The sequence below is a fragment of the Rhinatrema bivittatum genome, chromosome 11 (genome assembly GCF_901001135.1).
Source record: "Rhinatrema bivittatum chromosome 11, aRhiBiv1.1, whole genome shotgun sequence".
Taxonomy (NCBI): domain Eukaryota; kingdom Metazoa; phylum Chordata; class Amphibia; order Gymnophiona; family Rhinatrematidae; genus Rhinatrema; species Rhinatrema bivittatum.
The window spans coordinates 87,971,724-87,986,950 of NC_042625.1; the positions used below are offsets into that span (position 1 = coordinate 87,971,724).

Consider the following 15,227-nt stretch of genomic DNA (forward strand, 5'->3'; position numbering starts at 1 on the left):
CATTGGTGATGCCGATGTTTGATTACTGTAATGGGGTCTTGATGGAGGTGAATGGCTCCAGGCGATGTAGATCATGGCAGCTAGACTTGTTTTTCGTTGCCCAAGAGCACTCAGTGCAAGACCCCTGGCTCCTCACAAAGGGTAAAGTGTAAGATAAAGAGCCTGCTGTACAACGCGCTCCAAGGTGAGGGAGCTAGTTATTTGTGTGGAGAAATGCTCCAAGTCACCATTTATGATCTGCAAATGCTGCTCTGTTTGTAGGGCCTGGGGTAAAGAGATTAAAAAGATGATGTTTCAAAAGAGGACGTTTACTGTGTGTGGACCTGTGCGCTGGAACTCAGCTAGGGTTGCCAACTGCCCGGGCAGTCTAGTTTTCTGTTCAAAAGTACTGACCGGACACTAAAAATCTGTCTCCTGCAGCAGGCAGCTCCTTTATCCTACAGCTCTGCAGCACTTCCTGTTTACAGATGGAGGAGGGGACTAAGGCAGAACAAGCAGCATCCTTGCCCTATCTCCTCTCCTCATGCTGTGATTGGCAGCCGTGGGGAGTGGGGGTGGGACCTCACCTGAGCAGGCTCTTCCCCCCCCCTCCTCTCTCTACTGTGACTGGAAGCTGTGGGGAGAGGAGATGGGAACACAGCTCAATCTCTCCCTCTTCTCAGATCTAGCAGCACTTCCTGCTTATGTCAGGAATGCCGCAGAGGAGAGAAAGAGGCACAGAGGAGAGAAAAACAAGAGGATACCAAGAATGGAGAAGGAGGGGGAGGTGGGGATAGAGAGGGAGGTGCACAGCCTGGATAAGAGGGCCAGAGGTGCCACATGGAAGGAAGGAATAGGAGAGAGGGGGCACAGGGAGTGAAGGGGACAGAGAGACAGAGGATGGCACAGGGAATGGAGAAGGGAGAGAGTCAATAGGGCACAGGAGAAGTTGGAGGAAGAGAGAGTAGGGGCAGGGGCTAAGGATGAAAAGACAGGAGGGCACAGAAGATGAGGGGAGAGAGAGGTAGCACAGGGCCTGGAGACAGGAAGGGAGACAAGGGAGGGCACAGGAGGGAGAGATGAGGAGTAGTGGGAGGGGAAAGAGAGACAATCCAGGCACAAGGAACAGAGAGGAGACAGAAGCAGGGGACAAATATTTGCAAATTTATGCTAATATCAGAAAGGGATGGGGCACCCCCTCTCCCAGTCCTCATGGTCTATGGTAACCCTAAACTCAGCAGCACTGGAGCCTAATTACTTGTTATTTAGAAAAACGGTAAAGGCGCGGCTGTTCGCAAGCATTTAATAGGCCGGGCTGCTCTGTTCAGTTTTTATGTCCTGTGTGATTTTATATCGCTTATGATTTTCAATTGTATATTTTATGAGGTAAACCGCTCTGATCAATGTTCTCTATATGTGCGGTCTAAAAAAAGTTTGGAAATAAATCAATCAATCTGCAATCTACCAAAAAACTGGTTACACTAAAAGGAGGAGGCTGTGACTATAAGAACATTGTTCTCATGACATTCATTGCACCATCACTGGGAATAAAATCCTCACTCAGACTTGGACTAACCCTAACCCTGCGGGTGACTTAGGGCTGTGCCAAGTGTGCTTCAGTCCAAAACGAAGGTGTGGCAAGTCATGCGGAAGTCCCAAAGAATCAATAGAAGAGGTTGTTTGTTTGTTTTATGGAAACAGAAAGACAGGGAAGATGATCTGGCCCACATACTGGCAAGAACAAAATGCATGAAGACAACAAATGTATTTTACTAAATATGATATAGTTTCTTTCAATCAACAGAGGATCCCGTAAGGAGTAATATAATCCTATTATTTCACAAAGATTCCCACACTCGCCTTAATGACCTGCATGCAATTGCTAGCTGCACTAAGTCAGGGATGGATACATGCAATAAACAGCGATTCCCAGTCCTCCCCTTTTAGCAGTGCTCTAATCCAGTTACATAATGCCAAAATAACTTTCAGTACTGGGGCAATGCACACAAATCTCTCTTACAGGTAAGTGGATTAAAGATAATTCTTATGAATTAATCACAGGTTGGAAGACAGAGATAGAAAGATTATTTGACTTGCCTAGTCACACAATCAGTGGCCAGAGCTGGCTTGGAACCCCAAAGAGTCTAATTCTATCCTTTAGCCACTGCAGCCTGACCCTTTCCTCACTGCTCAGAACTTCTTCTATGTGAAACCTGCCCTGCATTGCTTGGATCAACACTCACTCCTTCTCTAGGCAGCTTCTGCAACCAATGGGGTGAAGAGCCCAGGTCGCCCACCTCCAACACCAGAGGAACCAGCACACTCGTAATACAGTGAAAAGCAGGGGGATATTACTACAAATGGAAGACCTGCCATTCTCGCTCTCTTTGTCACAGAGACTCCATCTGGACCTGGTGTCTCCATCACTCTGGACTGACAGTCACAGCTTCATCCTGAATGCAAAATGTCTACAAAAGGTTCATCACCGTAAGTGAAACACCAGGCTGACCGTCAGCAAGGCACCCATGAGCAGGACGAAGGGAAGCCACGTTTTCACAAAACCTCCGATGCTGCAATAGAAAGGAGATGCTATGACAAACTGGATGGAAACATAACAATAGTGAGGGGAGGGACCTGTGTACGGGGGGGGGGGGGGAGACACTAAACCTCAGGAAAGTAACAATATGGGGAAAATAGAAGCATCTTTACAGTAATTTAGCAGGTCTAAATCAATGCCTGTGCTGCATGGTGATCTTTCTGTTCTCCCCCCCCCCCCCCCCCACATTTGCCGCTCCAAACAGATTAGAACATATGGAAGAGAGTGAGGCCCATGTGCTGGGGGAATTATCAGTGAAAGCAGTCCAAGTGTAGAGAAGCAGACAGACGTGATGTCAGCTTCCAGACACGCATGAGCACGGGTGTGCACTGCTTTCCTGATGAGCGCTGCATACATATAACGAGCCTAAGACCTACCTAACATACTTCCCATGAAGGAGGATCAGGAAGCACAGTTTAACCATGTTCCAGGAAGTGCTGTTATCATATCTCATCAGATTTAAGGCAAGAGCCACATGTGAGTGACAATTGTCACAACACAGGTTGTGCTAGAGGTAAAAGATAAGGAGAGATTTAGACACATGTGAAAAACAAAACCCAGGCATACAAAAACACACAGTTGTAAATACATAGGAGAATAGCAGAAGTACAGAATTGCACTTCCATTCTATGTCCACATCTGGAAATACACATTAATACATGCATTGTGCAGAAAATGTGTGCAAATGGATAAAGGCACTATAGTGTATATAGAGCAATACATAAATCTATGGAAAATACACCCAGAGAAATAACTCCACAAACAAGCGGAGATTTAGAGCCATGTCCTGACTGACAGTGCATGAATGTAGCCCCTCACTGAAAGATGAGAGGTCCTGCCCTATAATTGCTGGACCTTTCTCTATCCTTTTAGGTCAAGACTTCTTATTACCAGAGTTCAATGTTTCTCATAGTAATTACTAAGTCGATGTGTCACAAAAAATATCTAAACCCTCTGAATTATGAGGAGGGGGGTTATAAGATCTGTCAACCTCATCCCCAATGGTTCTGCCAATGTATGGAGAATGGGCTTCACCATCCTGTGCTTGTACTCCTCAGAGGCCTCATGCACTGCAGTATCCCAGGCATTCTGGCTTGTGGAATACACCTTCTTTGAGTCCAGATTCCAGTACCTGTGGGAAGAGAATAGGAGCCTCTAATTACTACCAACTGCCCAGAATAGGAAGTTACCTCTTCAAAGCACCAACAGATTCTCTAATATACTGTCTCCTATATAAACTGCCAGATTTTGAGGGAGGAGTGGTTACAGATCTGAATCAGCTTGGTATTGACTAAAAAAAAATAATAATAATTACTATGTGAAAACAACTCAGTGGCCACTGCAAAAAAAGAGAGTTGGTGATTTCTCAGTTCAGTTCCCAGAGGAGAAAAGTCCACATCCCATCACAATTGGTATCCCTGATGACAAACTCAGCAGACACACCAAAGAAAGAAAGGACAGTGAGGGGACTCTCTTAATGCAGAGCAGCTCAAGGAAGTCTGCTCTGTCTCTGGTTATGCTGCAATGTTTTCATGGATACAACGAAGGACTTTGCACAGTATCTTTAAACAAGCAGTAAAGACCCTAGAAAAATTCTGAAAGCAAATTATAAGCAGAGCAGCATCTCACACCGGCTCCGAGCAATGTCTTCTCCTGATTTCTTAAGATTGATTTTATTTCCAGTTCTGCTTGAGGCACTGGAACTCATTACATTTTGCCATTCTTGTTGTTATGAGGAAGGCCGTGCTTTTTACAAGATGCATCATATTTTAAAAAGGGTCATTTTCAAAGCCATTTGCCCCAGCAAATTGGCCTGCCTGAGAACTGCCCTCCTCCAAACAGCTATAAAGTACAGGTGGAGGTCAGAAGGCACTAACAAGGAATGGTCTCCTGGGCATATTTGCTTCAGAGCGTGAAAACAGTGTGCATTCTTGGTATTTTCAAAATTGCAGGTGCTGTTTTATCTCCTTAAATCGGCTGGCCACACAAATAACAGGTATAAAGTACATGGGCAACTTTAGCATGCATATTTTATAACTAATTTTCAAAAGAAATTACCTGTGTAGTTTCCCTGTGAATACAAGAATGCCTAAAGTACTCAAAATTGCTTCCAAAATGTATATAACATGTCATATTATTTTATTTTATTCTCTGTTACTGCAATGGTCACATTTCTTTAAGAAAGGAAAATTTATGCAAAATAAAAAAAACAAAGATTAAATGCAAAACAGAAGAGCACCTCCCTTTCCCCAAATGTGACATATTAGGAGCGCAATATAACTAGAAACACTACACCATCTCTTTTCAGGTCTCAGTTTCTTTGCTTAATTGCCATGATAACAATTCTGTTTGAGCATAAGCAAGCATCAGGATCACTCCGGGTACCCTGCAGGGAGGAGACATGAATACTTACTTTACTGGCTTCCCAAAGGCCATGTTATCTTCCTACAGACAAAAGAAAAACTATCATCAATTCTAAAGGAAAATATTTCCAGTACGTGTGCTCCCCCAGATCTGGGGATGGAACAGACTGACACAGTGTAAGGGCAGCCGCTGCCAAGAGATTATACTGTTTTCTGTGCCACACACGCCTTTCAGCAAACCGGAAGCTGACATGAACTTGCTTCCCAGCTCTTACATAGGAGGGAAATGCCAAATCATCACAGCAGCTTTATTCACAGTCAGAAAGACTTTATGGGATCTGCTGGGTACTTGTGACCCCAACTGGCCACTGTCAAGAGACAGCACGCTGGCCTGGAAGGACCTTGGTCTGGCCGAGCATGGCACTTCTTATGTTCTTAGATAGTTCACATCCAGTGGTCAGGGCTGGATTTAGGCGCCCACAGGCAGCACTGGGGGGAGAGCAGTGAAAGACCTTGGAAATCAAATAGTGAGCAAAGTCCCTTTACCACTTTCTAACTCCGGAGTCGCAGACTGCCATAGCAGTGCCCCTTTGAAGTGGACGACTGGAACAAGCTCCACCTTGGCACAGCTGCATTACTCTTTAGTCTGCATATTTTGCATCTTCAAAATTTGGTGCTCTAGGGCAATTGCTGATGCCTAAATCCGGGCCTGCCAGTGGTGCTGTGCAAACCAAATGTAACAGCAGACACCCCCACCCCACCTCATGATGTCCAGTGACAGCTCCTTTCTTGGTTTCCTTCCCATGGCAATGCTGTGCACCTCTAACCATGGTGAACAATGCACGAGCCTTCACTCACAGCTACCCATGACTTTTCCCCTATGTTATATCCTATTAGACTCACTTAGTCAAGTCATAACAGCAACAGTCCTTGGCCAGAGGTAAAGCACCAGGGCTCCTTCTAGAAACTCTGCAAGACCTTAGCTGGGAATGAAACCCAGATGCTGGCTCAGCCATCAGACTGGAGTCTTACTTGCAAAAGAGTTTTTTCCAAAGATGCCAAATGGAAGAGACCTTATAGACCCCGCAGCCTGACGTGATGATTTATTTATACCACAGTCCAAAATTCCTGCTCTGATCTTGGATTTGCAGGCAGAAATATCATGCTGTGGTGTGTAGGTGGCAATGCTCTATTTCATACATGCAGCTAGCAGACATTCTTAGAATTTAGCATTAAACATAATACAAGTCAGCATAAAACAAATAATCCATGGATCAATTAACTCATATCGGTCGCTACACACTCTCCCCCTCGAGGGACTATTTCTCCGCTGTACAACTCACTGGCAGCTCATATTTGATTTTAATCAGTTTTTTCCTGTCAAGCAAGCAAGCTGCATAGGTCATTTTAATGCAGATGAGTCTATCATAGCCTTCCAACAACTCTGAAGACAATGCAAACATAGGCAGTGGAAAAAGTAATAGGTGCAGCAGTTTCCCGGCTCTGGAGATTTATGTGAGGCTTAGGTTAAGCTTGTGCTGAGCCCGAGGAACAAGTCCCACTGAAAGGATATTTGTTATCTGCCACAGTCAGCTTGCATCTGATGTCATCTGGCCTAGCTAAACAGACCGGAACTTACCGAGACATAGTATGGTCCGGCAAAGTCCCGGATGATTCCAGCTGACGTGCATATTCCCATGTGGCCAATGATCGGGAAAAGCCACCTGACGAGCAAAAATAGAGGACATTTAGGTGGGGGTCCTAGGCTATAACTCACCTCAAACACAGCTACTAGGAAATAAAACTGAGTGTAGGTAGAATGTGCTAGCTGAATATTGTCACAGGCAAGAGCATGTAATCTAGCCACAGTTAGTAGAGCCATGGAAAATCGCTAATTATTTAATACTAATTTAAACCTTTAAATATTTGGAACCCAAGAGCAAAGATTTATGGGAACTGGCTAGCATGGCAATGGCCAAAGGATCTTGGCTCTGAATAGCTGACAGAATTCCAGTCTAACCAAGAACCCACAGTAATGTGGTAACTTGTTTTTAGGGATGTTCTTTTCCCATGACTGAGGTTAGAAAGGGAAGATTATTTCCTGTCTGAATATCTCCTGTAAAAATTCAGGCAGGAAGCTTATATACCTAGTTATTGAATTTTTGCCAAACAAAAAATCTTTGTGATTTGTCATGTTCACCTTCTGCTCCGTAGGGCTTCTAGCTCAATCAAAAATAGCCTTTACTAGGGCTACAGTGCCCTGAGCCTTCATTCACAATTACTTTGAGTTGTTCCTTTTTTTTTTTTTTTAACTCTCCCAGCCATGACAGTGGAAGTCCTTGCCCAGAGGCCACAGGCCACCTCCCACTGGAACCTGGTATGTGTGTACCTGAGTCTGGTCCCTAGGTGTTGCTGTTGTGCAATAGCTGGAACTCCCTCTCTGCTGGGGTCTGTGAATGTGCCTCTATAGTATCCCCAGTCTCAGCTGGCCCCAGAAGAATAAGTCAAGCTTGGGAATTGAACCCATATCTCACATATAGCAGCATATTTATTTTATCTTTTTTACAGCACTGCCACTGAGCCATCAGAGTCTGCCTCTTTTGGGAGATCTTTACTCTTGGCAAAACCACATCCAAGAGATGGTATTTCTAGTAGCACAGTGCTTTCTAGCATCCCAGTAAAGCACCATTCAATGTTGACTCAAAAGAAAGAGCACGCTCTATTGAACCATCAGCACCACCCTTGATGAATAAAACCCTTAATAATGGCTTTTTTTGGATCACCAAACATATACTGCTCTTTCAAAGGATATAAATCTGGAAGGAGAGAGACAAGGAGAAGTATAAATACACACAGAAGCCCAGCGAATGGTTTGCTTAGAGGAGCAGAAGGAAAGGATGAGGCAAACTAGTAATTTCAACTAAGACAGAAAGCAAATGAAAAACCTGAAATAATAGCCACGTCTATGGAACATTAAAGATTTAGAACACTAGGTGATTTGTCCATGAATTCTGTTATTTCTGTCTTGATCAAGGTAGGAAGGAAGCTTTAAATTGGCATTCTCTTCCTAACAGAGGAAGGATCTGATGTAATAATATGTCCATAAAAAATGTGCGTTGAACTTCAGTGCATATTTTGTTTTTATTTAAAATTTCCAAGTTTTATTGAAAGTGAATGGATACTATAATGCAACATATCACAGCAAAAAAAAAAAAAAAAAGCATCACTTAAAAAGCAAGCACACAAAACAAATATATTAAGGTTTCAGATTCCATCAACTAGAGCATCTGAATGGAGGAGTAGTCTAGTGGATACAGCAGTGGGCTATGAACCAGGAAAACCAGGGTTCTAATCCCACTGTCCCTCCTTGTGACCTTGGGCAAGTCACTTTATCCTCTGTTGCTTCATCTACAAAATTAGATTGTAAGCCCTCTTGGCTGAAGTGCCAAAAAGTAGAATATAAAAAAATATAAATGCTACCTACAGATTGAGAAAGAAAGAGGGTTTGTGAGTAGAAGAATACCTTCTCCTTTTGCATCAACAAAAGGCTTCCAGATAGAAGCAACATCAGGATAATTCTCCTTCACTAAAAAGAATATGTGCTCCTCTGTATATACATTCCAAGCACTCTGGAGCCTAAAGGAAATTAAAGGTTTAAATGGGGACTTCCAATGAAATGTTGATGTATGCCACACAGCATCCAGCGTGTGATCTACTAGTTGAATGCCTCTATTAAGTTTGGGCCTGCACTTATTCAAATTGCATCCTAACAACAAGATAGCAAGTTGTAAGGGGAGCATGATCTGTGTGATTCTATAAATCTAGGAAAAAATCTCTGCCTAAAATATTTGAATCATAGGACAAGCCCGCCAAACATGAAACAAGGACTCTTTACTGCCACACTTTTGCCAGCAGGATGAGATGGATTTCCATCTAAACTTATCAGGCATTCTAGTATATGATACCAAGTGCACATTAAGCTAAAAAAAAAAAAGGGTTAACTCCTGATGCAGTAAAATAACCTGTAATTTGTGGTGCAGGGGTCCTATACTTGAGATTTATGCACATTAATGGTATGTATATACACTGAGTTAAAAAAAAAAAAAAAAAAGGTCAGGTCAACCTAAAAATGTGTGCACGAAGATATTCTTTGCAAGCATAAAACGTTATTTTCTGCACAAATTGTATTTCAGTTCCACAGACTAATGCTAGTCCCAGAAACTTTACTTCACTTGTTCTGATCACAAGTAAAAATTTCCAGCACCCAAGAAAACCCCAGTTTAAGCTTAGAATTCATAGCATTATGTCCTGTTGGAAAAGGGTGCTATAAAGAAACCAAACCAGGTCTTCCAAATTCACAGCTTTGTGGGGAACCTATTACTAAATCATTCATAGATAACCTGATAGGGAACATGAGCTGGGCTTAGACCATAGTGAGACAAGCTAGTTTTACTGTGCTGATGATGTGCTGAGTTCACCACTGCTGGAACATGTATGTAATATTAAATTATTACTATACTTGGTTTGTGTGCTCCAGCTTAATGACAAATACCCAAGAAATACCCCTACTCCAAGACAGAATCTGAGAGAGATCTGTGATTTAATTTGAAGTGGGTCAGGGGAAGGAGATAAAAAAGTACTGCAGCAAGCATTTGGGGATGCTGCATTTTAAGAACTTTGAAATTCCACCAAACAGAAAAAAAGGAGGAAAATGATCTTTAAAAGTACCTAGAGCTAACTGAAATAGAAAACAATGCACACGACCAGCTCAGCAAAAGTAAGGGAAAGTTTCCTCCGCTCAGTCATCTGGAAAATAGCAATAAATTTTGGAACAATGAACTGAAACCAGCAACTGAATTAAACAGACAAGTGACACAGAGGGTAATTTTCAAACCGCCCACAGAAGTGGAAAGTCAGCGGGAATTGTTTATCCTTTGAAAATTGCCTAAGAAAAAGTATTCACACACCCTTGTACCTGCTTTTGTGCAGACATGTTTTCTGGGTAAAGTTATGTACATAATTGTAAGCACCTTCTCAGCCCTTCTTCTTGAAAATGCTTCCTTTCAGCACAGGTAAAATTGTGCATGTAATGGCACTAATCATTTTATCTGCACATTGGGTAGGCAATTTCTAAAGATCCAATTTCTATGGATAAAGCACTGTTTTACCCATGAAAATGGCTTTAAAAATTTCCTCACAATGTACTGAATAGGAGACAGACTGAGGGGGTCAAGGTGGGAAACCTTTAATAACATCAGTCTAGTGTATGATTACAGTAAAAAAAGGCATATAGGAAACATTAACTGAAGAATGGAAGACAGTCTTTCTAGGAAACAGCCTGTAGCTCTGGTCTATTGTACAGGAAGGAAGACTACATCTGTAGAGAAAGTGAAGGGTAAGTACATTGCTTTAAAGCCAATATCCTATTTATGTTGACAAACTGCAAGAACAGACGTGAGGCAGAGAAAAGGATCAGAAATGCAAAGGCTTAGGGAAGAGAGCAGAGTTCCTGCAGGTTAGGGGATGATTATCAGAGAAAAGTTTGCCATGGGGAAATAACTGGATAAATAAACAAAATCTTCTTTTTTAAAACTGCATATTTCAGTTTTCAATAAACACTGGTGTTTGAAGCTTTTTGTAGGCAATGCTGACTCATTCAAAACCTCCCATTATGAATCTAAGTACTGTGCTTATTCCTGGAAGAATCCCATTTAAACATCACGTTAATACACGTAGAACATGAATATAGCAAAAACTGAAGCATGAAAAGCAGCTTTTTAAAAGCAAGGGAGTGTAGGCAAAAGGAAAAAAGTGCATAATTTATTTCAGAAAGCTTTCAAAGCATAAAATAAAACATGGAATAAAGGAGAAAGGAGACAAAGGAATAAAACTAGATCACAGAATTGGAGGTTAAAAAACAAAACAAAACAGGGATGCTGATATTCTTAACAACTTAACTACTTTTGATTTTTTTTTTCTTTGAGAAACTGACAAAGGCTGGTCTTCCCCTAATGACCTGAGGCTGGGAGAGCTTGTAGGGACAAAGACTACAACAGCGTATGTGCAAATGTTATTTTGAGATATATTTACAGTGGTGACCAGGCAGTTTCAGCCAAGTTGTAAGGGTCAGGCTGAGCCAGTCCAGGTTTTGCCCCACTGCATCTCTGGACATGTAGTTCCAGCCTTTCTGATACAAGTCCAGAGATGCAGTGAGGCAAAAGCAGGACTGGCTCAGTCGTGCCCTAACCACCTAGAGCTATCTGGTCACCCTGCTTGGGCCCAGGGTCCTGCCTCCGAAGGCCCACTGAAGCCAGGTGAGAGGGGGAGGAACAGACCCGAGGTCTCCGTTCACTCACGTCAGCACGGGGATGGGGGTCCACACTACGCAGTGCGGAAAGCGGCCGCGATCCGGGTCCACCCGCTCTGAGGTGCCGCTCTCAGAAAACTGCTTCATCTTCGCTTCCTCCACTTCCGTCATCACTGGCAGCAACAGGCTGACTTCCGCTTCCGCCATCTCATTCTCCTCTTCCGCCCGCCAGGAAATGCCGCTGTGGGCTTTCTAACGTCACTTCCGCTCTGTTGGTAGCGTCCCTAGCAACGGCTCATTTGGTGGCAATAGTGCACTGGGAGGGCTGGGTGCAAGTTTTAGCAGGTTGATTTTTCTTTTATTTTGCTGCTGTTGTGGGTTTCTCCATGTTGGTTAATGTGACGTGGAGAGGGTATATAGTATTATTTTTTTTTAATCTTTGTCATTGTGTGGAAAAGTGCAAAGTGACGCACATAGGGAAAATTAATTCCAACTACAGGAACGGGATGCTGGGTTCTGTATTAGGAGTCACTACCCAGGAAAAGGACCTTGGAGTCCTTGTGGACAATACATTGAAATCAATGGCTCATTGCGCGGCAGCATTCAAAAAAGAGAACGCACCTTGTGTATTGTGTGCAGTTCTGGTTGCCCCCATCTAAAGAAAAGACATAGCTCTGTGACTCCAGAAAGTCAAACGTGACCTAAAAACATGGTTATTTCAAAATACCTATAACCTAACTTCCTCAAGGACAAAGTCATTTACATTTTAAATTGTATGTTTTTGACCTCATGAAGTCAATGTACATGTCGATCTATAATATGTTTGTCATATTGTAAACCGTTGTGACCTTTTATTTGGAATGACAATATATAAAATGGCTAAATAAATAAATAAAACTAGAGGAGGTGTTGAGGAGGATGACAAAATTGATAAAGGGGGTGGAACATCTCTTCTATGATGAGAAGCTACACAGACTAGGTCTCTTCAGCTTGGAAAGTTTATAAAATCATGAGTGGGGTGAAACAGGTAAATAAAGAATGGTTATTTACCATTTCAAATAATACTAAAACAAAGGGAAGCTCTATGAAACTAACAAATCATAGAAAGAACTTTTTCACTCAGTGCTGTAGAATCTGTTGCCATAGGATGTGGTGAAGATGACTAGCACAGTGGAGTTTAAAAGAGGTTTGGACAAGTTCCTGGAGGAAAACTCCATAAAACATTATTAGCCAGGTAAATTACAAAAGGTATTGCTGTCCCTGGGAGTGAGTAATTAGATCTACTTATATGGGATCTGCCAGATACTTGTGACCAGGATTGGCCACTATCAGAGGCAGGATGCTATGCTTGATGGCTCTTGGTCTCCTCTGACCCAGTAAGGCAAGTCTTATGTGGGGTTGTTTGGTAGTGTATTTATTGATATTGTTTCAGTGTATGATGTATGATGTTTTCGCTCCCTAGTGGGAGGAGGGAGTATACAGTCAACTAACTAACCCTGCCTGGGACAAAACATGAGAGAATCTGGATAGACTATAGCCTAAGTAAACAGACTGCTTTCCTCAGCCAGGCATGTAGCCAGGGAAAGACATGGTGGAGCTGGAGAGGCTCAAATAGAGAGGGTTGCTAGTGGGTCCTTAAATAGAGTTGGAGGGACAGGGTGCAAAACATGAACTTCCCCATAAACTTCTAAAGCCAGAAGCTAAGGGAGGTTGGGGTCCCTGGCTTTGCTGTAATTCTAGTATATTTCCATACTCTAAAAACAAAACAGTAAAGTTAAAAATGAGCAGTTAATGAATTTATTAGAATTTGACAAAATGCCAGGCTGCAATTGGGACCCTGCCTGGCAGAGAAGGGTGACTGGGAAAATAGTGGAAGCATTGCCAGCTGCTCATGGTGCAAAACCACCAGCCACAGAAAGCTTCTCTCCCTCACCTCCCACCCCTACAGTAAGATCCCCATGCTCTCCCATCCACACCTTCTCGCACATTTCTCTTACTGCGCTACCCCCATCCCTGACTCTGCATATCAGATCGATGCCCTGAAAGTGGCTCTTCTTGCCAGTGTCTCACATGCCATTCAGTTCTGCAGATCTGAACCACAGCATGCTCTGTAAAGATACATGGGGCACCATGCCATTAAAACCTTGAAACTGTGCACCAGGTAGAAGAAGTGTAGGTTTAAACAACCTGGGAGAGGGGGGGGGGGAGGAATGACAACTCGGAGACAGACTTTGAAAGATAGGGAGGAATGAAGGAGCAGGAACCCAGGATACAGCTGGACGGTGGGAGGAAGAGACTAGGGAGAGAGACCTGCTGGTATTTGACTTATGGGGGAAGAAGTGAGAGGCTCAGGATAGGGGAAGCATGGGCTCAGCTGGGGTGGAGGGAGGAACCAGGGTAAAGACATTACTTCAAGGTTAGGCGGTTGAGGAAGTGTGGATGCAAACAGAGATGGAGGAGAAGTTAGTAAGAACCAAAGAGGTCAGCGGTGGCCAACTCCAGTCCTCAAGAGCCACAAACAGGTCTGATTTTCAGGATATTCCCAATGAATATGCTGGTAACTCGACCTCTGTCATAGCATTTATTCTTTGGCCTAGCAGTCTCCTGTTCCTTCTGAACTAGGGCTGTTCAGTCTGAACTAGGGCTGAGAACTGGTGCCATGAATCCTCATTCACAACTACCCAGGAACTTTTTCCCCCTATTCTGTATCTCCCAGTGCAACCCATTCCAGTCATTGCAGCAATGATTTTCGACAGATGCCATGCACCAAAGCTCCCTCTGGAACCCTGTACTCATGGGCCCCAAATCCAGCCACTAGGTGTCACCATTGCACAATGTTTATTTTTATTTATTGTGTGTTTAGCTCAGGCCTTTTCATTGGTAACTCAAGATGTGTTACATTCTATGATTCTCCCTCCCAAAGACTGTGAATGCAGCTTCTGCAACATCCCCAGCTTTGGCTGACCTGGGGAACAGGAGACCTGAGCCGAGAATCAGACCAGGTCCTTCTGAAAGGCAGTGCTAAGCCACTGTAATCCCTCCCTGTTTCTATCATTTCCTGTTAATGCTGCCAGATGTCATACATTACTTCCTGTTACCGGTGCTGGCGGGCCAGGAGATGTTGTGACCTGCATGGCAGAAACACCAAGAATACAGTAGATGGTATGGATAGGAAAATCCTCTCCCACTCTAATCTCAGGGGACCTCCTCCCTTCTCAATCCATTTCCCTCCCCCCTGCTCTTCAGTATCAGTTCCAGGGACTGATCCAGGCCCAGATTTAGGCATAGACAACTGCCTCAGGTGCCAAATTTTGATAAGCACCATAGTGTTGCTGCTGTTATGCCTCCGTCAGGCCTGCCTTCCAGTCGCTTGTTGCCTTTCCTAATCCATCGCAGGGTCTCTGGTTGTGTGTCATGCACTCGAGGCTGTATGGAAGCCCCACTCCTTGCACAGGTTTTCATAGTATCAGGACGCCCATGAGGGGGGATGGGGTGAAGCACTACAGGGCCTTGAGCACGCAATGGACAACTGGAGGCCCTGCACTGACTCTCTTTTTCAGAGTTGTTGCTGCCACTTTAGGTAAGGTAACAAGGGGCTGGGAAGGGAGGGGAAGGACTGGAGAGGAGAGGAGCTGGTCAGGGGCAATCTGGGGTCTTTTGCTCCCCTTCACTTGCATTTCCACCCCCATCCTCCCTATTTTTTGTGACTTTCAGGTCATGGGATGGGAGTAGGAACCCCCCCCCCCCCCCCCACACACACACACACACATACATACACACTCTGCATCTTGGGGAGGCCCTAGGGTGATTCACTCTGGGCCCTGCACCCCCTTAGCTTTGACTACCACTGAGCTATGCAGCCAGTTCTGTTATACCATTTTTTGATAACAGAGAATGACTGAAACAGCTGTCAAGACACCCTTGATAGGAGATTGGTAGCACTGATATGCAAGCCTTAGCTCCTCAATAAATCTGATGTGCC

General features: G+C 43.8%; 1 protein-coding gene across 1 annotated transcript; it reads right to left on the minus strand.

Moving 5' to 3' along the window:
- Positions 1-623: 623 nt before the first annotated feature.
- On the minus strand, positions 624-11,468 carry TMEM222 (transmembrane protein 222). Its single transcript, XM_029571355.1, has 6 exons — positions 11,295-11,468; positions 6,578-6,662; positions 4,989-5,020; positions 3,611-3,707; positions 2,953-3,083; positions 624-2,549 (listed from the first exon to the last, which is right to left on the minus strand). Exons 1-6 carry the CDS (start codon positions 11,450-11,452, stop codon positions 2,462-2,464), a joined length of 591 nt encoding a protein of 196 aa, XP_029427215.1. The 5' UTR covers positions 11,453-11,468; the 3' UTR covers positions 624-2,461.
- Between the last annotated feature and the right edge of the window lie 3,759 nt (positions 11,469-15,227).

Excerpts from the sequence above, each read along its gene's own strand:
- TMEM222 (XM_029571355.1), bottom strand. The coding sequence starts at position 11,452 with ATGGCGGAAGCGGAAGTCAGCCTGTTGCTGCCAGTGATGACGGAAGTG. Across the intron at positions 3,084-3,610 it reads AGGAGTACAAGCACAGGATG|CACAACCTGTGTTGTGACAA; the intron begins GTGAAGCCCATT and ends TTTTACCTCTAG. Across the intron at positions 2,550-2,952 it reads CTTCATGGGAAGTATGTTAG|CATCGGAGGTTTTGTGAAAA; the intron begins GTAGGTCTTAGG and ends TTTCTATTGCAG.